This window comes from Saccopteryx leptura, chromosome 9, assembly GCF_036850995.1.
Source record: "Saccopteryx leptura isolate mSacLep1 chromosome 9, mSacLep1_pri_phased_curated, whole genome shotgun sequence".
Lineage (NCBI taxonomy): Eukaryota > Metazoa > Chordata > Mammalia > Chiroptera > Emballonuridae > Saccopteryx > Saccopteryx leptura.
Genome location: NC_089511.1, coordinates 69,949,063 through 69,976,507, shown reverse-complemented (window position 1 = coordinate 69,976,507; position 27,445 = coordinate 69,949,063). Strand labels below are relative to the sequence as shown.

The 27,445-nt window shown below is 40.3% G+C and overlaps 1 protein-coding gene across 4 annotated transcripts in view; it reads right to left on the bottom strand.

Annotated features, from left to right (window-relative positions):
• DDX50 (DExD-box helicase 50) overlaps positions 1-26,353 on the bottom strand; it is a 42,056-nt gene extending 15,703 nt beyond the window's left edge. For 2 of the 4 annotated variants that reach the window (XM_066348415.1, XM_066348417.1), the window contains exons 1-8: positions 26,156-26,353; positions 20,592-20,885; positions 15,607-15,682; positions 15,077-15,255; positions 13,766-13,883; positions 13,462-13,647; positions 12,635-12,780; positions 8,246-8,395 (exon numbers count right to left, since the gene is read on the bottom strand). In XM_066348415.1, coding sequence (XP_066204512.1) covers positions 8,246-8,395; positions 12,635-12,780; positions 13,462-13,647; positions 13,766-13,883; positions 15,077-15,255; positions 15,607-15,682; positions 20,592-20,885; positions 26,156-26,245 — 1,239 coding nt within the window. In that variant the 5' untranslated portion in view covers positions 26,246-26,353. Of the gene's footprint in view, positions 1-8,245; positions 8,396-12,634; positions 12,781-13,461; positions 13,648-13,765; positions 13,884-15,076; positions 15,256-15,606; positions 15,683-20,591; positions 20,886-21,243; positions 21,356-26,155 lie in introns of all 4 variants that reach the window. The other 2 variants (XM_066348418.1, XM_066348416.1) reach the window with 2 other exon arrangements.
• Between the last annotated feature and the right edge of the window lie 1,092 nt (positions 26,354-27,445).

Sequence of the window (27,445 nt, the reverse complement as noted above, 5' to 3'; positions counted from 1 at the left end):
GTCTGACATACTATCCACTGCGCCACTGCCTGGTCAGGCTGTTGTGGCAATTCTTAATAGATGTTAGTGGCCTCACCAAGGTAGTGACAATGACCATATATTCATTCAACAAATATTTAGAATTATACAACATGCTGGGCACTGGGCAGAAATGACAAATTAAAATAAGACTGTCTCAGTCCTTCTGGTCTTTATATACTCTGGTCAGGAACATTCATCAAATAGGCACATAAATAAATCTAGCCAACAAGTGTAATAGATGATGCACAGGTCTTAGCCGAAGGTCGCTGGCTTGAGCAAAGGGTCATTAGCTTAGCTGGAGCCCCCTGGTCAAAGCACACACAAGAAAGCAATCAATGAATAAAGTGCTGTAACGACAAGCTGATGCTTCTTAATTCTGTCCCTTCCTGTCTGTCCGTGTCCCTTTTGCTCAAAAAACCCCCCAAAAGCTGGACAGTTTTTCATAGTGAATTCTTCAAATTCACTTTTAAATATCTGACACAACAGACTGATTTTTTATTTTTTTTTTTTTGTGATAGAGAGAGGGACAGATAGGGACAGACAGGAAGGGAGAGAGATGAGAAGCATCAGTTCTTCGTTGTGGCACTTTAGCTGTTCATTGATTGTTTTCTCATATGTGCCTTGACCAGGGGGCTACAGCAGACCGAGTTACCCCTTGCTCGAGCCAGCGACCTTGGGCTCAAACTGGTGAGCCTTGTTCAAACCAGGTGAGCCCATGCTCAAGCTGCAGACCTTGGGGTCTCGAACCTGGGTCCTCTGTGTCCCAGTCCAATGCTCTATCCACTGCGCCACCGCCTGGTTAGGCACAACACTGATTTTTCACTTGATAACTAGTCCTAAGGGGAACATAATACATTCATGATATCAGTAATGGTTATAATATATGAATAAATTGTTTTCCAAAAGTTCGTGCTCCTGCTTGTATGTGTGTACTTTTAGAAATAAGAAGACATTTCTGGTAAAAACCAATGTAAAAAATTAAATTCAAATTTTAAAATAAAAATAAACTAATCCTTAAGTTCCTTCAGTAGTCCATGAACTCTTATATCATCCATAATGATATGCTTCTACTACTTTTTACCTAAATAGCAAACCAGAAGAGAACCTGCATTATTCCCAACCACAGAAACAGAGTATCATCCAGTAAGAGGGGATCTCACCCAACCTTTACAGCAAGGCAGTTAGTTCTTCCCTGAGATAAAATAACAGCTTCTGCCAAACTGCTGCTATTAAATGTTCTTTCTGTGTATTTATTTTTAGACTTAATCATTTTAGAGAGAGTGGGGGGGGGGGGAGCAGGAAGCATCAACTCCCATATGAGCCTTGACCGGGCAAGCCCAGAGTTTTTTTTGTTTTTTGTTTTTAAATTTTTTTTTTAATATTTTATTTATTGATTTTTAGAGAGAGAGGGGGGAGAGAGAAAGAGAGAGAAGGGGGAGGAGCAGGAAGCATCAACTCCCCTATGTGCCTTGACCAGGCAAGCCCAGGGTTTCGAACCGGCAACCTCAGTGTTCCAGGTCGATGCTTTACCCACTGTACCACCACAGGTCAGGCCTCTGTTGAGTGTTCTAAAGCAATGACAGGAAAGGTAAATCAACTATCCTCCAACACTATTTAGCATCTATCTGTTTAGATTGGATACAAAGCTAAACCTACAGTTAGTTTAAATGAAAATGGGAAAGACAGTGACAGTGCAGTCTTTAAATTTCTAGTTCCCACATAAAAACAGAGCAACAGGATAACAAAATTAAAAACCCACAGACAACACGACAAAACTAAGTGAAAAGGTATTTTCATAATTTCCAAAATATGAGCAGGTAGGAACAACACCCGTGTGTATGTGAGGAATTTGCTGGTCCTAAGAACAGATACTCCATGGAAAGCATAATGGGCCAGTTTGAGAATAGGCTCAATAGCCAAACAGTTGGCTCAGCAGTAAAGCATCAGCCTGGGATGTGGATGTCCCAGGTTCAATTCTGGATCAGGGTACACAGAAGTGACCATCAGCTTCTCCACCCCTCCCCCTCTCCCTTTTTTCTCCCTTCTCCCTCTCCCCCCCCCTTCCACAACCATGGCTCGGTTGCAACAAGTTGGCCAGGGGCACTGAAGATGGCCCCATGGTATCGCCTCAGGTGCTAAAATAGCTCAGTTGCCAAGCAACAGAGCAACAGCCCTAGACAGGCAGAGCACTGCCCCATAGGCAGCTTCTAAGTGAATCCCGGTCAGGGCACATGCTCTCTGCCACCTGCTTCTCACTTAAGAAAAAAGAGAGAATAAGAGCTAAAACTGGGAGAGTTTTTGCACATTCAATGGTGACTGTGAAGAGCCAGAGGTAAAGTCTGAAAGAGGCTGGAGCAGCCTGGACCCTACAAGGACTTTCAAAATAACAATGTTTTCTTGCCAGGATAAAGCCCCACACTGGGAAACTGGAGAAACGGTGGGACCTAGAATCCAAACTGAGGATGTCAGGGATCACAGAAGCAAAAAAGAGAGAAAATCCAGATAAAATTGAGAGAAAAGACAGCCAGAGCTGCTAAAGTAGACCTTTATTTTTCTAAACACCTTTATTGCAACATATTTTACAGACCAATTTCTTTCTTTCTTTTGGAGGGCACGGGGGAGACAGAAAGAGAGAGAGATGAAAAGCATCAATTTATCAATTTGTAGTTAGTTGCATCACTTTAGTTTTTCATTGACTGCTTCTCATACATGCCTTGATGGGGGGTGGGGGCAAGATCCAGTCGAGCCAGTGATCCCTAGCTCAAGCCAGTAATCTTAGGCTCAGGCCAGTGACCTTGGGCTTCAGTAGTCCATAAACCCTGTATCATCCATAATGATATGCTACTACTACTTTTTACCTAAATAGCAAACCAGTGAAAGAGAACTTGCATTATTCCCAACCATAGAAACAGAGTATCATCCAGTAAGAGGAGATCTCACCCAATGTTTACAGTAAGGCAAGTGACCTTTGGGCTCAGGACAGCAAACACTAAATCATGTCTATGATCCCACACTCAAGCTGGCAAGCCTGAGCTCAAGCTGGATGAGCCCATGCTCAAGCTTGGGGTTTCGAACCTGGGATCTCAGCATCCCAGATTGATGCTCTATCCACTGCACCACCACGGGTCAGGCTACAGACCAATTTCTTAAACACTAACAAAAATAATAGAAGCAGCAGCATCCACATCTAAAATTCAGAAAGATTAATTTCATCTAAAAATGAACAACAGAAAAGATTAAAATTAAACCCCATAAAAAGTAATAAGGGCCATGGCCGGTTGGCTCAGTGGTAGAGAGTTGGCTCAGCATGTAGAAGTCCCAGGTTTGATTCCCAGTCAGGGCACAACAGAAGTCATTGCTTCCCCTTCTCCTTCCTTTCTGTCTCTCTCTTCCCTTCCTGCAGCCAAGGTTCCATTGGAGCAAAGTTCGCCTGAGCACTGAGGATGGCTCCATGGCCTCCGCCTCCGGTGCTAGAATGGCTCTGGGTGCAATGGGGCAATAACCCAAATGGACAGAGCATTGCCCCCTAGTGGGCATGCCCAGTGGCTCACAGTCAGGCGCATGCAGGAGTCTGTCTCTCTGCCTCCCCACTTCTTACTTCAGAAAAATACAAAAAAAAAAAAGTAATTAGGAGAGACAGGAAAGAATAAGCAGAATAATATTCCCACAAATAACTATATAGCTCTAGAAAGGCATGCACACAAAACATGAAAAATACAGCATATTTTTCATGAATGAGCTAAAAGAAAATTTTTAAATGATATATGAAAAAACAAGAAATACCAAAGTGAGCCTGACCAGGCAGTGGCGCAGTAGATGAGACGTAGGAATGGGAAACAGAAGACCCAGGTTCAAAACCCCGAGGTCGCTGGCGTGAGAATGGGGTCATCTGACTTGAGTGCGGGCTCACCAGCTTGAACCCAGGGTCACTAACTTGAGCACGAGATCATAGACATGATCCCATGGTCGCTGGCTTGAGCCCAAAGGTCGCTGGCCTAAGCAAGGGGTCACTTGCTCTGCTGGAACCCCCTGGTCAGTGCACATATAAGAAAGCAATCAATGAACAACTAAGGTACCACCAAAAAAACTGATGCTTCTCATCTCTCTCCCTTCCTGCCTGCCTGTCCCTATCAGTCCCTCTCTCTGCCTCTCTCCCTGTCTCTGTCACAAAAAAAAAAGAGAGAAAAATTAAGAACTGAGGTGAAATGACTCAAGAAGCAGAAATAAAAGAGAAAAAAGCTTTTCACAAATAAAGACTATACTGGAATAAAGAATAGATAATGCCTTAAAAATGAAAAGTTCTGGCCTGACGTATGGTGGCGCAGTGGATAAAGCGTTGACCTGGAACACTGAGGTCACTGGTTCGAAACCCTGGGCTTGCCTGGTCAAGGCACATATAGGAGTTGATGCTTCCTGCTCCTCCCCCTACTTCTCAGTCTCCTCTCTAAAAATGATTAAAAAAAAAATGCAAAGTTTTGAAATTGAAAAAATGAGTGTATCTAAGATTAAGTGACAAAAGAGGAAAGAAAAGCCAACATACTTATAACAAGAGCGCCTAAAGAAAAGCCCCAAAACAATCAAACCAAATACCAAAAAATAATTCAAGTAAATTTTGCTGAAATTAAAACCATTTATATTTGAAACTATAAATTGCATGTGTATGTTCTGCACCTAAAAATAAAAGTGATGAAGAACACTACCAAAAATATATTTTAGCATAACTACTAATTTTTTTTTTTTTTTTACTGTGACAGAGAGTCAGAGAGAGGAATAAATAGGGACAGACAGACAGGAACAGAGAGAGATGAGAAGCATCAATCATCAGTTTTTCATTGGGACATCTTAGTTGTTCACTGATTGCTTTCTCATATGTGCCTTGACCGTGGGCCTTCAGCAGACCAAGTAACCCCTTGCTCGTGCCAGCAACCTTGGGTCCAAGCTGGTGAGCTCTGCTCAAACCAGATGAGCCCGCACTCGAGCTGGCGACCTTGGGGTCTCGAACCTGGGTCCTCTGCATCCCAGTCCGATGCTCTATCCACTGCGCCACTGCCTAGTCAGGTATAACTACTGATTTTTAAAGAAAAAAAATTCTTTTGCATTCAGGAAAAAGACCATAATCACTTATAAGGGAAAAAAAATCAGACTGCCATCAGAATTTTTATAGTATGCTTTATTCCAAAAATAAATAAATAAATAAATAAAACCTGAAGAAAAGAAAATGTGAACCAAGAATTTTATATTCAGCCAAAATGATTTTCAGGAATAAAGTCACAAATGTAGTTTCCATAAGTATTTCCTAAGGAATCTAACTAGGTAATAAGTCACAGACAAAAAAAAAAAAAAAAAAAAAAAAAGGAAAAGAAATGACTAAAACAACAATGACGCAAGAGCTGATGGTGACCATGACTGGTGGCTCAGTGAAGAGAGCATCATCTCAGCACATGGACATTCTGGGTTTGAGTCCCGGTCAGAGCATATAGGAGAAGTGACCATCTGCTTCTTCCCTCCTCCTAATTGGTATTTCAAGATTTTTTTTTTTTAAATAATTTTTTATTTATTCATTTTAGAGAGGAGAGGGAGAGACAGAGAGAAAGAGAGGAGAGACAGAGAGAGAAGGGGGGAAGGAGCTGGAAGCATCAACTCTCATATGTGCCTTGACCAGGCAAGCCCAGGGTTTTGAACTGGCGACCTCAGCATTTCCAGGTCGACACTTTATCCACTATGCCACCACAGGTCAGGCAAATGCTTTTTTTTTTTTTTTTTTTTTTTTTAGAGAGGAGAGAGAAACAGAGAAAGAGAAGGGGGAGGAGCTGAAAGCATCAACTCCCATATGTGCCTTGACCAGGCAAGCCCAGGGTTTCGAACCGGCGACCTCAGCATTTCCAGGTCGACGCTTTATCCACTGCGCCACCACAGGTCAGGCCTCAAGATATTAATTACTGTTAATTTTAAAAATAACGCATTGTGAGTTTTAAAAAATAAACATTTTTGCCTGACCAGGCAGTGGCACAGTGGATAGAACATCGACCTGGGACACTGAGGACGCAGGTTCGAAACCCCAGGTGGCTGGCTTGAGCATGCTCATCCAGCTTAAGTGCAGGCTCACCAGCTTGAGCATGGAATCATAGACATGACCCCATGGTCGCTGGCTTGAAGCTCAAGGTCGCTGGCTCAGTCGGAGCCCCCCAGTCAAGGAACATATAAGAAAACATCCGGCCCTGGCCGGTTGGCTCAGTGGTAGAGCGTCGGCCTGGCGTGCGCAGGTCCCGGGTTTGATTCCCGGCCAGGGCACACAGGAGAAGCGCCCATCTGCTTCTCCACCCCTTCCCCTCTCCTTCCTCTCTGTCTCTCTCTTCCCCTCCCACAGCCAAGGCTCCATTGGAGCAAAGATGGCCCGGGTGCTGGGGATGGCTTTGTGGCCTCTGCCTCAGGCGCTAGAATGGCTCTGATTGCAACAGAGCGACGCCCCAAGATGGGCAGAGCATCGCCCCCTAGTGGGCGTGCCGGGTGGATCCCGGTCGGGCACATGCGGGAGTCTGTCTGACTGTCTCTCCCCGTTTCCAGCTTCAGAAAAATGCAAAAAAAAAAAAAAACAATCAATGAACAACTAACTAACTAAGGTGCTGCAACAAGTTGAGGCTTCTCATCTCTCTCCTTTCCTGTCTGTCTGTCCTTATCTGTCCCTCCCTCCCTCCTTTTCTTACTACTACTACTACTAATAATAATAATAATCAGTCTGACCAGGCAGTGGAACAGTGGATAGTATCGGACTGGGACGCGGAGGACCCAGGTTCAAAACCTCGAGGTCACTAGCTTGAGCACAGGCTCATCCGGCTTGAGCAAGGCTCACCAGCTTGAGCACAGGGTCACTGGCTTGAGCCCAAAGGTCGCTGGCCTAAGCAAGGGGTCACTCAGTCTGCTGTAGCCCCTGGGTCAAGGCACATATGAGGAAGCAATCAATGAACATCTAAGGTACCGCAACGAAGAACTGACGCTTCTCATCTCTCTCCCTTGCTGTCTGTCTGTCCCTATCTGTCCCTCTCTCTGACTGTAAAAAAATTAAATTAAAAAAAATAATAATCATTTTGTTAGAGACACATACTCAAATATTTATGGACCTATGTTATCTAAGGTTTGCATCAAAATAATTTAGAAGTAGGAAGTTAGTAGAATTTGGATGAAATAAGATAATTGTGGCAGCTGGAGAATGAATACATAGGGTTCATTACACTGTCAACTTTTGGATATGTTTGAAATTTATTACAATAATAAATTAAAATATATGGTGACAGAGATGATTTGACTTTAGTCATCCCATTAAATTAAAAAAACAAAAACAAAAAAACCCCGGCCTGTGGTGGTGCAGTGGATAAAGCCTCGACCTGGAATGATGAGGTCATCGGTTCAAAACCCTGGGTTTGCCCAGTTGAGGCACATATGAAAGCTATCAGTGAACTAAAGTAAAGCAACTATGAGTTGATAATTCTTGCTCTCCCCCACCTCCTCTCTCTGTAAATTCAATAAATAAAGTACTTTTAAAAAGAAAAACATGTTAAAAGGAGACATTGACTTAGTATTGTGTGATTCATTCATTAAATAAGTACTTAAGCCTGACCAGTAGTGGCACAGTGGCTAGAGTGTTGACCTAGGATGCTGAGGTCCCAGGTTTGAAACTCCAAAGTTGCCTCTTCCAGCTGAGCGCAGCGTCACATCACTGGCTTGATCATAGGATCATAGACATGATCCCATGGACGCTGGCTTGAGCCCAAATATCATTGGCTTGAAACCCAATGTCACTAGCTTGAGCACCCTGGTCAAGGCATGTAAGAGAAGCAATCAATGAACAATTAAAATGCTGCAACTATGTGTTGATGCTTCTCATCGCTCTCCCTTCCTATGTCTCTCCTCTCAATAAATAAATAAATATTTGAGTCATTTTTACAACACAACTCTAAAATACATATCACCCGCTCTTACCCATAGAAACTCACTATGTTTCAACCTCTGTATTTTCAAGCTTACATTTGCAATATCTTAAAAAAAAAACTGATGAAAATGTGTAAAATTCTATCCCGACTTAATAGCTCATGAGAGGCTGGCTACAACTTCTTCCTGATTAGACTCAATTCTAAAAATAACTATCAAACTTGGGCTACAAAAAAGACAATATGATCTTTGTTGAGTGAGTCATCCCTATCATTCCAATTAGAGAAAAAAGACTTACCTGTTTTATATGTGGATTCATGGCCGTTTCAGTTACATTCTTTTTGGTCTCACAGAAAATAATAGCCCTCCCTTCAGACCCACTGTAGACTTGAAGAACGTCTCCAATAACTGCTGGCCTCTGAGACCAGTGGCACTGGATGGCCAAATGCTTTGAGGAAAGAAAATGTCAGATATCTGTTTCATTAAAATTAGTGAAAAAGATTTCTCTTGTGCATTTTTTTTTCTATCTGTTCAAGAACTGGACTTCCTGGGAGACAATAAAGACAATAATTCTCCACAATCCCATTTGAAAACAATATATAAATGGCTATCAACAGGTGAAAAGATGAACAAATTGTAGTATATTTATATAATGGAATACTATTCAGCAGTTAAAAGAAACCAACTAAGAGAAAGAGAAAGAGAGAGGTGGGAAGGAACCAAGTACTGACACATGGAACATTATGAATGAATCTCAAAACACATATATACTGGGTGAATGAAGGCTTATAGAAAAGAGTATGCATAGTATGTTTCCATTTACATGAAGCTGTAAAACTAACCTATGGTAGAAAAAATCTGAACAGTGGTTATCTAAGTATGGAGGACTGACTGGGCAGAAACATGAGGGAACTTTCTGGGATAATGGTAATAATATTCTATATTTTGATAGGGCTTTGGGTTACATACATGTATAAACTGGTCAAAACTGAGTGTACATTTAAAATTTTGCCCTTTTTGTGTGAAAATCTCATCTTAAAAAACTGTAAATATTCCTGACTTGTGGTGGTGCAGTGGATAAAGTGTCAACCTGGAAACGCTGAGGTTGCCAGTTCAAAACCCTGGGCTTGCCTGGTCAAGGCACATATGAGAGTTGATGCTTCCTGCTTCCCGCCCCCACCCCCACCCCCACCCCTGTCTCTCTCTCTCCTCTCTAAAATGAACAAATAAAATCTGTAAAAAACAAAACAAAACTGTAAATATTATATGAATGAACCTCAAAAACATTACGCTGAGACAGAAGCTAAATATAAAAAAGTAACATATTACATGATTACACTTATATGAAATATCCAAAATAGGTAAAGCTACAGAGACAAAGAGCAGATTGGCAGTTACTAGGGGAATGAAAGGGTAACTACTAAATGGTTACGGGTTTCCTTTTGGGATGAAGTGTTTTGGAAACAGAAGAAACGGTTGCACAACATTGTTAATGTACTAAACGACGCTGAACTGTATAATTTACAAAATCAAATTTAATTAGAATTTTACCTCAATCAAAGTATTTGTAAATACTGACCTCAAACTAAAGACATGAATGGTAAAATACTTCTGGGGAAGTATACTGATTTCTGCAAGTTGAGATGCATCAAAAAATGAAGTGGATATAAGAATGTGTATATTGGCCTTGGCCGGTGGCTCAGTGGAGAGAGTGTTGACCCAGCATATGGACATCCCAGATTCAATTCCCAGTCAGGGCACACAGGAGAAGCGACCATCTGCTTCTCTTTCCCTCCCTCTTCCCATTCTCTATCTCTCCCCTCCTGCAGCCAGTGGCTCAACTGGTTTGAGCATCAGCCAGGGCACTGAGGAGAGCTGAGTTGCAGTGCATTAGCCCCAGGCACTAAAAATAGCTCAGTACTTGAGAGCATCATCCCCAGACGGGGTTGCTGGATGGATCCCAGTCAGGGCACATGTGGTTGTCTGCCTCATTATCTCCCCTCCTCTCACATAAAAAAGAAGAAAATAAATGGGTGGATACATGATAAAACAAATATAATAAAATGTTAATGACAGATTCCAGCTGGCAGGTATATGGGTATTCATTGTGAAATTCAACTTTTTGTTGTGTTTGAAAACTTTCATGTTAAACAAAAAATATATATAAAATACCCTGAATCTGATTAAGCTTTACACTCTAACCCTTAACTCACAAAAAAATAAAGACAGAGGAGCATGTTAAATAACACCACAGGGATGTAAATTAGCAAAATTGAGACTGTGGGAAACTTAACACAACTCATCAGTCCTTTTCAACAAAATAGTCTAAGAAGGCCCTGGCTGGCTGGCTCAGTGGTAGAGCATCAACCCGGCATGTGGAAGTCCTGGGTTTGATACCTGGTCAGGGCACACAAAAGAAGTGACCATCTGCTTCTCCATCCCTCTCTACTCCCCCTTCTCTTTCTCTCATTTCTCCTCCCGCAACCATGGCTCTATTGGTTCAAGCACATTGGTCCCAGGCTCTGAGGATGGCTCTGTGGAGCCTCCGCCTCAGGCACTAAAAATAGCTCAGTTGCAAGCATGGCCCAAGATGGGCAGAGCATCAGACCTCGACAGGGGCTGCCGGGTAGATCTGGTTGAAGTGCATGAGGAAGTTGGTCCATCTCCCCTCCTCTCATTTGGAAAAGAAAAAAATATATTACAAGGAAAAAAAGGGACAAAGAAATATACAGACTATAAAAGAATTAAGACATATAAACCAGTGCCAAGGATCTTATTTGGGTCAAGATTCAAACAATTAAAAAAAAACAAAAACAAGTAAGGTAAGGTGGACACTAAATATTTCATATTAAAGAATCATTGTTTTCGCCCTGCCAGATAACTCAGTTGGTTGAAGCATCAGCCGAAGCTCAGAGGTTGATGGTTTGATCCCTGGCCAGGGCACATACAGGAATAGACTGATGTTCCTGTCTCCCTCTGCCTCCCTTCCTCTCTGGCTAAAATCAATAAATAAAAATTAAAAAAAAAAAAAGTAATTGTTTTCAAAAAAGAAAAAGAATGATTGTTTTCTTCTAATACGATATTAACTGGTTCTTCTGGTTGTTTTTTTAAGCGCCCTTATCTTTTTATTAAATTACATGAAGATGAAATGATAACTATTGTGCTTCAACTGTAGGGATGGGCCTGACCTGAGGTGGGGCAGTGGACAAAGCGTTGACTTGGAAAGCTGAGGTCCCTGGTTCAAAACCCTGGGTTTGCCTGGTCAAGGCACATACAGAAGCGACTACAAGTCAATGCTTCCGGCTCCACTCCCCCCCCCCCATCTCTTCTCTCTCTAATCAATAAATAAAGTCTTTAAAAAAAGATAGGGATGAACAAAAACTATGTGGGAGTACAGAAAAGATCATTCTTAAAGCCTGGTGATAGAAGTACATCAAATCCATTATTCAATTTTGGTTTATGTTTGAAAACATCCTTAATAAATTTTTTCATGGATACATTTTACATTCTTATTGTAAAACCTCCAGCCATTACAAAATATACAAAACTTCCTCTGACCCATACTTATAAAAGTCCTCTTTCCTAGAAGTATTGTGTTTATCCTTCCAACTGCTTTGTACATTTACATAAATACCTAAAAAATCCAGCATTTTTGTGTTATTTTAAAAATAGGATTCTGTACATTTTGTAACCTGGCTTGTATCACTCAGATTCATTCTTTATAACCATTACATTATATTTACAGGTTATACTACTGTTTGTTTATCCTTTTATTTATATCCACATATATATATTAAATGGAAAAGTTATAAATATAGTATATATCTATCATAAGCCATGCAAATATGTACTACCTTTATTTTTTTTATTTTTTTTTTTTATTTTTAGAGAGGAGAGACAGAGACAGAGAGGGAGAGAGAGGAGAGAGAGACAGAGAGAGAGAAGGGGGTTGGAGCAGGAAGCATCAACTCCCATATGTGCCTTGACCAGACAAGCCCAGGGTTTTGAACTGGCGACCTCAGTATTTCCAGGTCAACGCTTTATCCACTGCGCCACCACAGGTCAGTGGATAAAATTTAAACCAATTATATATTTTTTTTAAAAAATAAAAAAATTATTTTTTAAAAAAAATATATACTATTGGTTTAAATTTTCATCGAGTCCAAATTATCAACCTTTTTCTTTATGACATAGCCTTGTGACTTTATATTTATTATAGAAAAGCTTTCCCTTTTCTGAAATCAAATAACTGTTCATCTACATGTGCTTTAAATGATTTTATGCCTCAATTTTAAAACATCTTTTAGAGACTGTGGTGGGTGGGGAAAAACGTATCTTTTGGAAATATTTTGGTATAGAATTCAACTTTTTTCACCTAAGTTTTAACAAATAATCCCAGCACTATTCTTTTTGAAATGATATGAATCGCCTCTGTCACGTACTACATACTTTATAAGACTGTTCTGATGGCTGCTTATTTCCTAGAATTTGACTGTTCACATATTTTTCCCCATTTTCTTCTATTCTGCTCCTCAATCTCAGACTATAGAATTAAGTAAGTATCTTACTGAATAAAAGCAAAAAAGAGAGACCTGGCCTGAAGTGGTACCCAAAACTTAAGGTTAGCTTCAACAAATTTCAAAATACCAACTACAAATTAAAGTCTGTATGTTGGAAAGCTACTTACTTCCACAGTAGTTGCAGCCTTTTGAGTCATTTTTCCAACAAGGTCAACCTGTTCATATCTGGATTTCATGTATTTTTTTGCAACTTTATATACCCACTGTGGGCAAGTTGCAGAAAAAAGTAAAGTTTGAGGATTGTCTTCTGAATCTTAAACAAAAAGAATTCAAATGCTTTTTTAATATCCTATGATGTAGTCAGCTCTTAAAAATCCCCCCAAACTTCAAATTAATAGTGGAAAATTAAAAATGTGCAGTGAATTTTGAACATACATATTTCATTGCAAACTTTCAACTTTTAACACCAGGGAAAAATATAAAGAAAACTGTATGCATAAAGAAGGTGAGAATTTAAGAAGAAATAATGAGCAAAGAAATCACTAAATGAATTAGTAAATCTAAAAAATACATGAAAGAAAGCTAAGAAAATAGTTCAAGTGTGCTATACAGTGGTGCCTTGAGATACGAACAGACCAACATATGAAAATTTTAAGATACGAGCTGCGACTCGGTCTGTATATTTGTTCGAGATCCGAGCGAAATTCCAAGATACTGTACGAGTCGTGATTTGGAAAGTTGCCGCTAGCTGGCGCATTGGCGCACAGGTCCAGTATTGGCAGTTTGATATATGAGTTGACTGACTTACGAGCCCGGTTACAGAACAAATTAAATTCTTATCTCAAGGTACCACTGTATTTTCTTGTTCAGGAACAGATACCAAGTAACTTTAATTTTGTTACAATATTACAATGTAGTAAAAATTACAAAATAAAAAATTCATAATTTTTAGATGAAAGAATTGCTAATGTGCTTATTTTGAATTAGGATGTACCAGTTTTGTAAGATTTGTGGATGATATCTTCGACTTGTTCAGCAAAACCTAAATCTAACATTTGATCCACTTCATCAAGCACAACATGACGGAGTTTAGAAAGATCTAATCGGCCGCTCTGCAGATGATCTTTGATACGACCAGGGGTCCCAACCAAGATGTCAATACCATTTCGAATATGATTAACTGTAAGAGGAGAGAAATATCAGCAATATGTAAATCAAATATATATTTTTCTATTATTTCTTTAGATTTTTAAAGTAGCAAACAGATCTTGGCACTATTATCACACATATTTACTCACTCTGGCTTTGATATGATGTTCCACCATAAAAGCATGCCACGCTGAGTTTCCTAGTTATATCTTTGAAGTCTTTGGCTACTTGATTTGCGAGTTCCCTTGTAGGAGCCAGAACAAGTACCTGAGCAAGAGGTTTAAAAAAAAAAAAACTTTTCTAAAAATGTCTAAATTCAAACTGAGAAGACTTTTTTAAAGATGTACTTAAAACCAGGAATCTCAACACCAGTGTCATGATGCTGAGAGACAGCCCAAATAGCTACAACTTATATTTATTATATCCTCCTTCCTTGCTTCAGGTCTCTTTCTAAAACTCACTTTCTCAATGAGCTTCCAAATCCTCTTTTCATATCCTCTCACCCCAGTTTCTCCTTAGGGTTTATAGCACAGAAGATATTTATATTTTACTTATTTTTTATTGTCTATCTCACCCACTAAAATGTCAGCTCCACGAAGGCAAGGTTTTACGTCCATTTCAGTTACTTATTCCTTGTATTTCAAACAGTACCTGGCACAGGGAGCAGATACTCAGAAAATGTTTATTGAATTAACAAATATGCTCATTATGTACCAGGCACCAGTGCTTTACATTAATTATCTAATTTGAGCCTCAGAAAAGCCCTGTCAGATGGCATTATTATCCCAATTTTACAATGAGGAATCTGAGTCAGAGAAGTCAAGGATCCTGACCAAAGCTAGAAGTAGTAGAACTGAAATTTCCAGTAATCTCCTACTAGCATAAAAGGTTTTTAAGGCAATGCTGGGACTGTGTCCTATTTCTATTACTTGAAATTTTTCCTCATTTCAAGCTAAGAAGCAGACTCTCTGAAAAAGATTAGTCGTGTTGGCCAACATGATCCAAGAACATTATGACTTAATTATATTCATATATGTGATACTTGCATACTGCAATACCATTTAATAGTCTCAAAGAACAAATTGCTCTTAACCATGTATCTCTTCAAATTATGCTAATTTTTTTTTCACTTTTATAAACCTTAAAGTGAACACAGGTTCTAAAAAGGTCAAATTTTAAGTTAAAATTTCACTAAGTCCTCTCTGTTCTTTACTACTTATAAATTAATACAAATCTCTAGTACCCCAATTACATAGAGACCAGCAATCTCTCTTAATCCCTTCTAAAAGTCAACCAATGAAATAAATATTGATAATTTGCTGAATGATCAAATAAACTTTTCTATTCTGGAAGTACTAGAACTTAAAACCAGTATACTTTAAAAAAAAACACCAGTGTACTTTTCTCACCCTTTTCATTACAGTAATGTAATGAAACCTTTTACTCCCTATAGTAGTTACCTTTGGTGAACGGCTTTTTTTAATTGTCTCTTGATTTCTTTGGAGTCTTTCAATCAAGGGAATGGCAAAAGAGAATGTCTTTCCTGTTCCTGTTCGTGCTTGAGCAATTAAATCTTTTCCTTCGTATACAGGACCAAAGGTCTTAACTTGAATAGGAAAGAGATATGTTACCCCTCGACCTGTAAAATGAGATTTCATTGAAATATTTATTTAAAACTAGCATTAAGAAAAAAAATCTATTTTTTTGAAAACGGTAATCCTGACTCCTTAACATCTGCGTAAAGTTATACTACCTAGTGACATTTCCAGCTATTCCTACCCCAAAAGGGAATTATTTCAAATGGTCTGAACTTTTAACAAATACATGTAATTCTTTAGAGTTAAAAACAAATCAGAATACCAAAAAAATGATGTAGAAATAACTGCAATTAAAGAAAAGCTACTTATGCTTTCTATATTCTCCTTTTGGTCAGAAAATCTAGTTTTCAAAGTTAGAGTTTCAATTGCATATCCATTAAAATTCATAGTACCTTTCAGAAGCTTTATAGTCTCTTCAGAAATAGGGAAATTGGAGAAGGATCCTTCTTTCTGTTCACGTGTTAGGGTCTGTTAAAATGAAATCAAAGTTCTAACTAATATAGTTCATATTTTACTAGGTATTTAGAATCTTACTCATCTACTGTTTTTTAGTTTTACTAAATAAGTTAACAATCAACTTTAGTTAGTACTTGCAAGAATTGTTCTGATTAACTTACAAGATAAATTGGCGGGAAATTCTTTTAATTCCGAAAGTATCCCTTTAATAGCAAGCTTACTTAACACATTTTCCCATAACACATTTAGAAATAATTAATTCACATGTAAAAATCCCTTGAGAAATACATCTACTACATAAATCAAAATATATTTCCAGCCTGACCGGGCGGTGGCACAGTGGATGGAGCATTGGACTGGGATGCGGGAGACCCAGGTTCAAGACCCCGAGGTCGCCGGCTTGAGCCTGGGCTCATCTGATGTGAGCAAAAAGCTCACCAGCTTGGACCCAGGGTCTCTGACTTGAGCAAGGGGTCGCTCGGTCAGCTGAGGGCCTGCGGTCGGGGCACGTGTGAGAGAGCGGTCAATGAACAGCTAAGGTGTCGCAACAAAAAAAACTGATGATTGATGCTTCTCATCTCTCTCCGTTCCTGTCTGTCTGTCCCTATATGTCCCTCTCTCTGACTCTTGCTCCGTCTCTGTAAAAAAAAAAAAAAATATATATATATATATATATATATTTCCATTTAACTATTACAAAAGAGCTGTTTAATAACCTAAATCATATTCAGATACAAACAATATTAATTATGAAAATTAACACTAGCCAAAGCCAACCAGGCAGTGGCACAATGGATACAGCGTCAGCCTGGGACACTGAGGACTAAGGTTTGAAACCTCAAGGTCACCAGCTTGAGCAAGGGGTCACTGTCTTGATTGTGGGATCGTAGACATAACCCCATGGTCTCTGGCTTGAGCCCAAAGGTCGTGGGCTTGAGCCCAAGGTCACTGGCTTGAGTAAGGGATCACTAGCTTGGCTGAAGCCCCCCCCCCCCCAGTCAAGGTACATGAGAAAGTAATCGATGAACAACTAAGATGCTGTACTATGAACTGATGCTTCTCATTTCTCTCCCTTCCTGTCTGTCCCTGTCTGTCTCTCTCTAAAAAAAGAAAGAAGCCTGACCTGTGGTGGCGCAGTGGATAAAGCGTCAACCTGGAAACACTGAGGTTGCCGGTTCAAAACCCTGGCTTGCCTGGTCAAGGCACATATGGGAGTTGATGTTACCTGCTCCTCCCCCTTCTCTCTCTTTCTCTCTCCCTCTCTCTCTCTCTCTCTCTCTTCCCCCTCCTCTCTAAAAATGAATAAAAAAAAAAAGTTTAAAAAAAAAAAAAAAAAGAAAGAAAGAAAGAAAAATTACACAATGAGGACAGTAAATTGTATCCAAAAAAATAAAAGTTAAAAACTTGTTCTATAGCCCTAAAAAGCATTTTTTAGATCATTAATACAAAGAAAAGTTCCCAAAAGCTTAAAAATCTCTTTAACATATACAGGTTAGAATAACATTACCACTTGATATTTATTAAAAAGTGTATTCTAGTCAATATGTACAAAAAAAAAGACAATATATTACCCATTAACTTTATTATTGATGTGTTTAAAGAAAGTAGTTCCAGAATTATACACAATAGCAATTTTCGAATAGGGAATCAGATGAAGACATAATATCAAAACCAAATGGTAAGCCATTAAAGCAAACCTCAACACTGCCATCTTTTTAAGATTAAAAGAAAAACAATCACTTAGCTTTGGCCAGCTACCTCAGCAGTAGAGTGTCGGCCCCACGTGCGGAAGTCCGAAGTTCGATTCCTGGGTACACAGGAGAAGCACCTATCTGCTTCTCCACCCTTCCCCCTCCTTTCTCTCTATCTCTCTCTTCCCCTCCCGCAGCCAAGGCTCCACTGGAGCAAAGTTGGCCTGGATGCTGAGGATGGCTCCATGGCCTCTGCCTCAGGCACTAGAATGGCTCCGGTTGCAACAGAGCAACGCCTTCGATGGGCAGAGCATCGCCCCCTAGTGGGCGTGCTGGGTGGATCCCGGTCTGGCACATGCGGGAGTCTGTCTCTCTGCCTCCCTGCTTCTCACTTCAGAAAAATACAAAAGAAAAAAAAAAGAAAAACAATTACAAGGGTAATACATATTCACTGAAGTGAATTTTAAAAACCATATATAAAAAGAAAAATTTTTAAATGATCTACAATCTAGTCTGCTTACGCCACATTTGAAACACTCACTCACTACCTCCAGTCCTCACTCTATGCACATATAAAGTCTAAAGTAAAAATAAGACAATACTAGGCCCTGGCCAGTTGGCTCAGTGGTAGAGCACTGGCCCAGTGTGTGGATGTCCTGGGTTTGATTCTAGATCAGAGCACATAGGAGAAGCAACCATCTGCTTTTCCAGCCCTCCCCTTCTCTCATTTTCTCTTCCCTTTCCATAGCCATGGCTTCACTGGTTCAAGCGAGTTGACCCTAGGCACTGAGGATGGTTCCATGGAGCCTCACCTCAGGCGCTAAAAAATAGCTTGGTTGCTGAACAACAGATGGCCCCACATGGGCAGAGCATCACCTCTAGGGGGCTTGTGGGGTAGAGCCCAGTTTGAGCACGTGGGAGCCTGTCTCTGTCTCCCCTCCTTTCACTTAAAACAAACAAAGACAATACTGTATATACTGTCTTGTCATATATATACTGTCAGTATATATATACTGTCTTATATACAGTATATATATATATATACTGTATATATATATACTGTATACTGATTATACTGTTTATTTAATCAGCTACAATAAACAGCCCTGGCCAGGTGGTGCAATGAATAAAGCATCATCCCAGGGCACCAAGGTAATGGGTTCAAACCCCAGTCAGGGCACATGTGAGAAGTACTCAAGGAATCACAACTAAATGGAACAACGAGTTGATGCTTCTCTCTCTCTCTCTCAACAGAAAAACTTAAAAAGCATAATAAAATAAGCTACACTGAATACCTTCCTAACATTCTTCTATGTCCTTTAGGATAGATGTATGCTATTGCATGGATATAACATATTTTATTAAGTCTATTATCAGACACTTAGAATGTTTAAATCTTTGAAGAGAGAGGGAGAGGGAGAGAGAGAGAGAGAGAGAGATTTTTTTTTAAGTGAGAGGAGGAAAGATAATGAGACAGACTCTCACATGCACTCCAACCAGGATCCACCCAGCAATCACTCTCTGGGGCTCAGACCAACCAAGCTATCCTCAGCACCCAGGTCTGATGCTCGAACCAATCGAACCACTGGCTGCAAAATGGGAAGAGAGAGAGAAGGGAGAGAGAGAGAGGAAGAGATACAGATGGTCACTCTGTGTGCCCTGATCAAGCATCAAACCCAGGACATCCGCACACTGGGCTGACACTCTATCTACTGAGCCAACCAGCCAGGGCCAAATCTTTGGCTATTATCAACAATGTCACTATGATAAGAGTACTTATTCATAAACTTCTACACACCTCACGATTATCTCCTTAGGGAGATAAATTCCTAGAATTCCTGAACCCTAACATGAGCTAAATAAAATTATAAACAGCTAAGCTTATTATAACACAGACCATTGTACCAGGGAAAATCCCAACAGAACAAGAACAACCGGTACAGTTCACTACGAGCAACACAGATTTGTAGTGCCTTATTTAGATCAAGTCTAACATATGTGCTTCCTGACCAATAGCAAATGCACAAATAAAAAAAAACATAATGTAAGGCAAAGATTAAGCATCTTTTTCCAAAGCTCAACAAAGATTTCACATTAAATTAAACTCAAATGTATTTAAATTATCAGCAACTATCAGATTTTAAAAATAGAGAATTATTACCAAGAATTATTAAGAATATCAAAATTATTTCTCTCCAAAGACCTAAGTAATTTATTGAAAATTAGTAATACTAGAAAAATCTATGAACATTGCTAGAGAAAAACTGTAAAAACAAATTTTGTGCAAGAAAATATCTACTCTGGCAAGTACTGGGCAAAAGCGATGCAGTTTCTATACTAAATGTGTTTTCTACACTTCCCCCCAAATACCCAGAAGAACAGATCATTCCTACATGTTTCATTTGTTTTAAAAATGCAGCTTTAAGACTGATTAAGAAGCCCTGGCCAGGTAGCTCAGCTGGCTAGAGCATCATAACAATATGCCAGCGCTGCAGATCTGACCCCTGGTCAGGGCACACACAGCAGTCCAATAATGAACGCATCAACAAGTGGAACAACAGAATGGCATTTCCCTACCCCCCTTCCCTTATCTCTAAAAGCAATTTAATTTTTTTTAAAGCTTGAATTACAAAGACTTAAAGATCATTTGAAGTTGTTATTGTTATAGAAAAAGTAGAAGGCAAAATACACAAAGTCAAGAGGGCTTATGTACCTTGTTTCAAGAAGTCAGAAGTCAACTCATGAGTACTGGTAGGGACTGAAATAACTATAAGAAATGCAAGTGGGTGACCATCAATAAGCGATTTGGAAAAACTGTTTAAGAATCCAAATGTAGCCCTGGCTGGATAGCTCAGCAGGTTAGTGTTGTCCTGATATGCCAAGGTTGCAGGTTCAATTCCCGGTCAGGGCACATATAAGAATCAACCAATGAATGCATAAACAAGTAGAACAACAAATCAATATTACACTAAAATCAATTTTAAAATATGTACAGGAAAGATTTAAACCTGACCATTCCCCAGCTCCACCCCAAAGAAAAGGCAATACCTTAAAAGAAACAAGGGACAAAGGAAAAAAGGCTCAAGTTTCAGCTGTAAAGGTTCCCCAGTTCAACTGAGAGTACTGGACACTAAGCAGGAAAATACAAAATCAATTCTAATTAGTCTAAACAATCAAATTAGCCTGTATTTCAAGGATAATGTCAAATGCAAAACAAAAAGTATCCATACCTCCTCTAGTTTATTACCACTTGATTTATGAGTAGAACTATCTAAGGACACTCGCTTTGATTTTTTATCATGTTCATCAATATCTCCATTTGACAGATCTTTTCTTCTTGACTTATGAGATTTAGAAAATTCATTTGAAAGTCTATCATATCCTTCTTCAGTGTCTCCATTTAGCTTCTCCTTCATTTTAGCTTTTTTGGACTTGGGAGCATTCAGGTCATCTGCAACACCATTTTCTCTTGTTTCTGATTTCTCATCTGAGTCATAATGGTGCCTTGACTTCCTTCTATCGCTCTGTGAAAAAACAAAGAAGCAATGACAAGACAGTCACAAGCTCTATGTAAGAGAAGTTGGAGCATGATTCCCCAACCAGCAAAGCTCAATCTTTATTCTCTTGAAAAGTAACCTGGTAGAAAATCCAGACTGGTTTCTAATGCCAAGCCTTAGCCTCATCGATTGCTTTTTTTCTCATCTCTTACATTCTCAAGACTTGGCCTACAGTCCTCTCTAATCCCATCATTACATGTAGTGGAAATTTAAAATGCTTCCTCTTCAGAAAAAAAGTAAGAACCCAAGATTTATAAACTAAAAAAGATCTAAAAACTTCTAATATCTCCAAGAGAAAAAGAATTAATACTTATTGAGTACCTACCCATCACTGTGTATTGTGTTTTCGGATTATCTTGTTTAAATCTTCATAACAACCCTATAAGGGAAGTACAGGTCCATAATCCCTTATCCGAAATTCCGATATCCATAAAGCTCTGAAAACCAAAGTTTTTTTTGTAACTTATTTGGAGACAAAACCTTACCTGACCTGAACTCACTTGGTGGAAAAATTTGACTTGAAGAATCCTTAGTTATTATACTTAGTATGTCTATTCATAACTAACATTAGGATGTTTGATTATAGGTTGGAGGCCCCAAAATTCTACTGGTGTTACCCTTCTAAAAATTCCCAGAAATCTGAATTCCAAAACACATCTAGCCCCAGGGATTTTGGATAAGGGATAGTGAACCTGCATTACCTTAGCCATTTTACAGATGAGGAAACAGAAGTTCTTAGAGGTAAGTAACTTGCCAAAGACCCACATGTGAAATTTCCTGCAAGTGCAAGTGCTAGAAATCAAGACCCATCTGACTTGGAAGCCCATGATCTTTTTATATTATACTTCCTCTTTGAACTTTGGTAACAGATTAAAGAAAAAAAAAAAAATAAAATAAAACTATGTAATTCATGTAAAACTCCAATTGATATACTGCCATGGAAAGACAAGTATATTAGTAATCCTAGAAAGTTTAGTTAATAGAACTTTTCTTTTTAAAGAACTATTCTGGCCTTGGCCAGGAAGCTCGGTGGGTTAGAGTGCCATCCTGAGATGCCCAAGTTGTGGATTTGGTCTCCTTTCAGGGCATCTACAAGAATCAACCAACAAATGCTTCAATAAGTGGAACACCAAATTGATGTTTCTCTCTAAAATAAAATAATAAATTTTTAAAAGCTTTAAAGACCTTTTCTGCAACTTTGGTTTTAAAATACCATACTAGTGGCCAGTGTTTTTATATCTGCAGACAGCAAGAAATTATTTGAAAATTTAGCATTTCAGAATTATTTGGTCAAATGTTCAAAATAAACTAGATAGTAGTGATAGTAAAAGCTACTACCACCAAAAATTTCACCATGATTTACAGTTTTTACAGAGTATTTTCACATACAATTTTCTCATCCATAAAACAGGAGTTGCAGTGAAAAAAATGAGTAACATAATGTATGTGAAAATGCTTTGTAAAAAGTACAGCTTTAAATTAATGTAAGTTATACATATGTTATATCATTTAACCCAGGGGTCGGGAAACTTTTTGGCTGAGAGAGCCATGACCGCCACATATTTTAAAATGTAATTCCATGAGAGCCATACAACCATCCACGTACTTTACACATTATCCAATAAAAATTTGGCGTTGTCCCGGAGAACAGCTGTGATTGGCTCCAGCCACCCGTAACCATGAACATGAGCGGTAGGAAATGAATGGATTGTAATACATGAGATTGTCTTATATTTTTAACGTTATTTTTTTTTATTAAAGATTTGTCTGTGAGCCAGATGCAGCCATCAAAAGAGCCACATCTGACTTGCAAGCCATAGGTTCCCGGCCCGATTTAACCTTTAGTTAACTGAGCTAGATAGACCACATCTCCCCAAATCAATAGGTTTTTTTTTTTTTTTTTTTAATTTTTCTGAGGTTGGAAATGGGAGAGGCAGTCAGACAGACTCCCACATGCGCCCAACCAGGATCCACCCGGCATGCCCACCAGGGGCCGATGCTCTGCCCATCTGGGGCATCGCTCTGCCGCAATCAGAGCCATTCTAGCGCCTGAGGCAGAAGCCACAGAACCATCCTCAGCTCCTGGGCAACCTTTGCTCCAATGGAGCCGTGGCTGCGGGAGGGGAAGAGAGAAACAGAGAGGAAGGAGAGGGGGAGGGGTGGAGAAGCAGATGGGCACTTCTCCTGTGTGCCCTGGCCGGGAATCGAACCCGGGACTCCCGCACGCCAGGCCGACGCTCTACCACTGAGCCAACTGGCCAGGGCCTCAATAGGTTCTTTAGTAGTGTTTTTCAACTAGTCCTTGGACCAGTCCACCAGAAATTTCAAGCTGGTCCATGAAAGAGTTAACCACCCTGATGTTGTATGAAGATTATAGACCCAATGATCTTAATCAAATTTGCTTATGTTTGGGTGATTTCTGCCTTAGCAGTCCCCAAAATAGTTCTCCTGTTTTCACCAGACCCCAAGTGTAAAAAGGTTGAAAACCACTGTTCTTTTTTTTTTTTTTAATTTTTATTTTATTCATTTTAGAGAAGAGAGAGAGGCAGGGGGGAGGAGCTGGAAGCATCAACTCCCATATGTGCCTTGATCAGGCAAGCCCAGGGTTTCGAACTGGTGACCTCAGCATTTCCAGGTCGATGCTTTATCCACTGTGCCACCACAGGTCAGGCCTGTTCTTCTTTTTTTTTTTTTTTTTATTTATTTTTCAGAGACAGAGAGAGAGTCAGAGAGAAGGATAGATAGGGACAGACAGACGAACGGAGAGAGATGAGAAGCATCAATCATCAGTTTTTCGTTGTGACACCTTAGTTGTTCATTGATTGCTTTCTCATATGTGCCTTGACAGTGGGGCTACAGCAGACTGAGTAACCCCTTGCTCGAGCCAGCGACCTTGGGTCCAAGCTTGTGAGATTTGCTCAAACCAGATGAGCCCACGCTCAAGCTGGAGACCTCGGGGTCTTGAACCTGGGTCCTCTGTGTCCCTGTCTGATGCTCTATCCACTGCGCCACTGCCTGGTCAGGCAAAAGCCACTGTTCTTTAGAAATACGAGGTTATTTATAGAGCCAGCCTTAGGGTATGAATTGCTCCTGGGCTCTAAACTTCAGGAAAATGAAGCAAGGTAAAGTGAGACCTCTAGGTACAATTCCAGCAAAATGGCCAGGTGCTGAAATACAGTGTTCCACATCTGATTCACAGTGCTTGACACTCTCCACTTCCTCGGCTTCCATAATACTCAATGTTCCTGTCTTACCCTCGTATCTCTACCTTCAGTGGTTCCTCTGTCTCCTGTGGATGCTCCTTAAGTCTGTTCTCTATGTACACTTTCACACCATTTTCATGGCTTTAATATACATGGCCAGGCTTCCTTCCTCACATGCACTCCCAATTCTGAGAACCTAAGGCCCAGCTTCATAGCACAACATACCCAAAACCAAAGTTACCTTCAACTCTATTTCCATTATTTATTACTTCAACCTATTTCCAAATTGTGTAGCCCCAGAGAGAACCTTATCACCACGGTAAACTTGCCATTCTAGCCAAGCAGTTTTTTTAGATTGTATTAAAACGTACACAACAGCCTGACCAGGCAGTGGCGCAATGGATAGAGTGTCGGGCTGGGATGTGGAAGGACCCAGGTTTGAGACCCAGAGGTCGCCAGTGTGAGCGCAGGCTCATCGGGCTGGAGCAAAAAGCTCACCAGCTTGGACCCAAGGTTGCTGGCTCAAGCAAGGGGTTACTCAGTCTGCTGAAGGCCCACGGTCAAGGCACATATGAGAAAGCAATCAATGAACAACTAAGGTGTCGCAATGAAAAACTGATGATTGATGCTTCTCATCTCTTTGTTCCTGTCTGTCCCTGAAAATAAAAAAATAAATAAATAAATAAAAAATATACACAACATAAAACTTACCACTCTAACCATTTTAAACTTTATGGTTTTGCTAGCATTTCTGGAGAATCTAGTGAAAACTATCAATTTACTAGAATATAGTGAAATGTAATGATGGACAAATATATGGTCATTTCCCTCAAGAATCTTTGGGAAATACTTGGGAAAGATATACACAGAAAAATGAGCTAACTTGATAAAGAACTGCATAATAAATGACAATAAAATGTTAAAGGTAGCACTGGAACAAGACTTTAAAGGGGAATGAGATTATGTGTACACCTGGAGTGGTTAGAACATACACTAAACCTTAAGAGAGAAAGAGGATTTGAATATAAAAAAAGAAACAAGTATTTCAGGAGCCAAAATTTAAATAACTGTTAGATGGCGCCCCTTATATGAGGTATCCAGAGTAATCAAATTCTTAGATACAGAAAGTAAAATGGAGATGAATGGTGGTGATGGCTTCCAAACGATATAAATATACCGTACAGTTTATGTAGTGTTACTGCTTGGCTGGAATGGCAAGTTAACATTGGTGATAAGGTTGGAAGATGATACGGTTCTGCTCTCTCAGCTATACAAAAAATTTTCATTCTTTGGTCAAGTGTTAACCTTCAAATACAGCTTCCTGACTCTCCTCAGCTGCTTTCTTTGCTCCAGGTCTCGTTCCCGGGTGGGGCTGGGTGGAGGGGAAAGTCTCTGCAACTCTACAGGTGCTTTTGGGAGCAGGGGCTACTACTCCTTGATGCCCAGCACAGAGTCTGGCACAAATTAGGCTCAATAAATACTTCTGGACTAAATGAAAATACTAACAGTAAAGACTATTAATAATACAACCCACACGATTCTCCATCCCAGCCAAATTCTGGCAACATTGGCTGTGATACTTTTCCTTTAGCCTCTAAACACTAGTTACTGAGGCTTGAAAACCTAAAGCGGCTCTCCCCAAGATTCTCGCACACAGGTCAGATAACGAAGAAGTAAAACACATTCAAGGCAATCATTTTTCTTAGTCATTTTCTGGTATAGACAAGATCCAAATGACAGGCCTCGCTGCTCAAGGAATGGGAGGAAAAAACAGTTTCTGCGCTGATGGAGCGTGAGTCCGCCCAGGTCGTAGGCGCGGACGGAAAAGACTGAGGAACCAATGCCCAGTGCCGCCCTTCCCCAGTTTGGGGGTGTGGAGGTAGTAACGGTCCTGGAACAACCTCGGGAAACGAGGACTGCGCGAGGGGAGGCCCTCGGATGTAATGACCCGGTTGTGACAGGCTGCGAAAACAGCTCCCCTCCCCGCCCAAGCCGGCGCAGCCTAAATGGAGGCGCGGCCCATCCTCCGCGCACCTTTTGCCTCTCCTTCTTCTGGCTCTCCATCTCCTCCAAGGGTGCCTCCAGCTCCATAATATCTCCCCAAAGTAGTTTCCCAGGCATCATTGGTCACTGCCGCCTCCCTCAGGGCAGGGTAGCCACAACTACATACAGCTAGCGACAGCGCCAAAGTAAGCGGGGGCAGAGCGGGCGCCCGGCTAAAGCCGTACGTCACTTCCGGGACACGCACAGAGCGGCGGGGGTAAGCCGGAAATTCTCTCTCAGAACACGTTCCTTGCGACGCAATCTCCAGCCAATGACTGTGATAGAACTCGATTGGCCCACCCTTGTTTTTTTGTTGTTGTTTTTTGGGGTTTTTTTTTGCCCACCCTTGTTTTAATGTGATCGGCTTCTAAGAGTAAAACCCTGGCCAATCTCCATAAAGGATGTGCGAACTGATTAGCATAAAATGGTTGCGGGCGGTCCCCCCTCGCCCCTTTCCCCACACCATACATTATTTTTCTCCCTTGGCACCCCAGAGACGGTTGACGGGGGCAGAGAGGGCTCCTCGCGCTGGCTCAGAGACAGCCCCGTGCAGGGCCGCTAGGGAGTGCCACGTGCCGCCCCGCCATTTGCGGCCGGAAGGTGCCGGACTAGGTCCCGCCCATTGTCGGCGGAAGCGTTAACGTACGTCTTCGCGCGAGCCCTGCCTTTTGGCGTTGGTGGGGAGGGGCTAGGTGGGCTTCAAATGAAGGCGAGGACCGGCCCAAGTCTTAGGGTTTTCACGGTCCTTAGTTCATTTTACCTCCTTCCCACATTCCTCACTTGAAATAAAAGAAGTCTGAAGTCAGTGGCGTCAAGACTAGAGAACTCATCTCTTGAATCCGCAGTCAGTGCCTTTCTGCCACATCAAGCTGAAAGTTCTGAGTTTCATCACAAAGCATTTTAGGGAAGATGGCTCTAATGAAATGTACAATAAGTAATAAGTAGGAAAAAGTTGGAATGAAAACAAACCTAAATGTCTTAAACACATTATGTATTCGCAGTGAATAAACAATATTATTTTACTGATGGGGATTAACTGCTCCTAAATTACATATAACCTTACATAAAACTGGAAGCCTTTAGACAATACAAAGGGTTAATTGCTTAGTAAATACATGACCTTTGCTACTTGGCTGGGTTTCTTTAAAGAGTCATTTATCTCTTCATAACCTTTTATTTTTATTTTTTTATTATTATTTTTTTTTATTCATTTTTAGAGAGGAGATAGAGAGGGAGGGAGAGAAGGGGGGAGGAGCTGGAAGCATCAACTCCCATATGTGC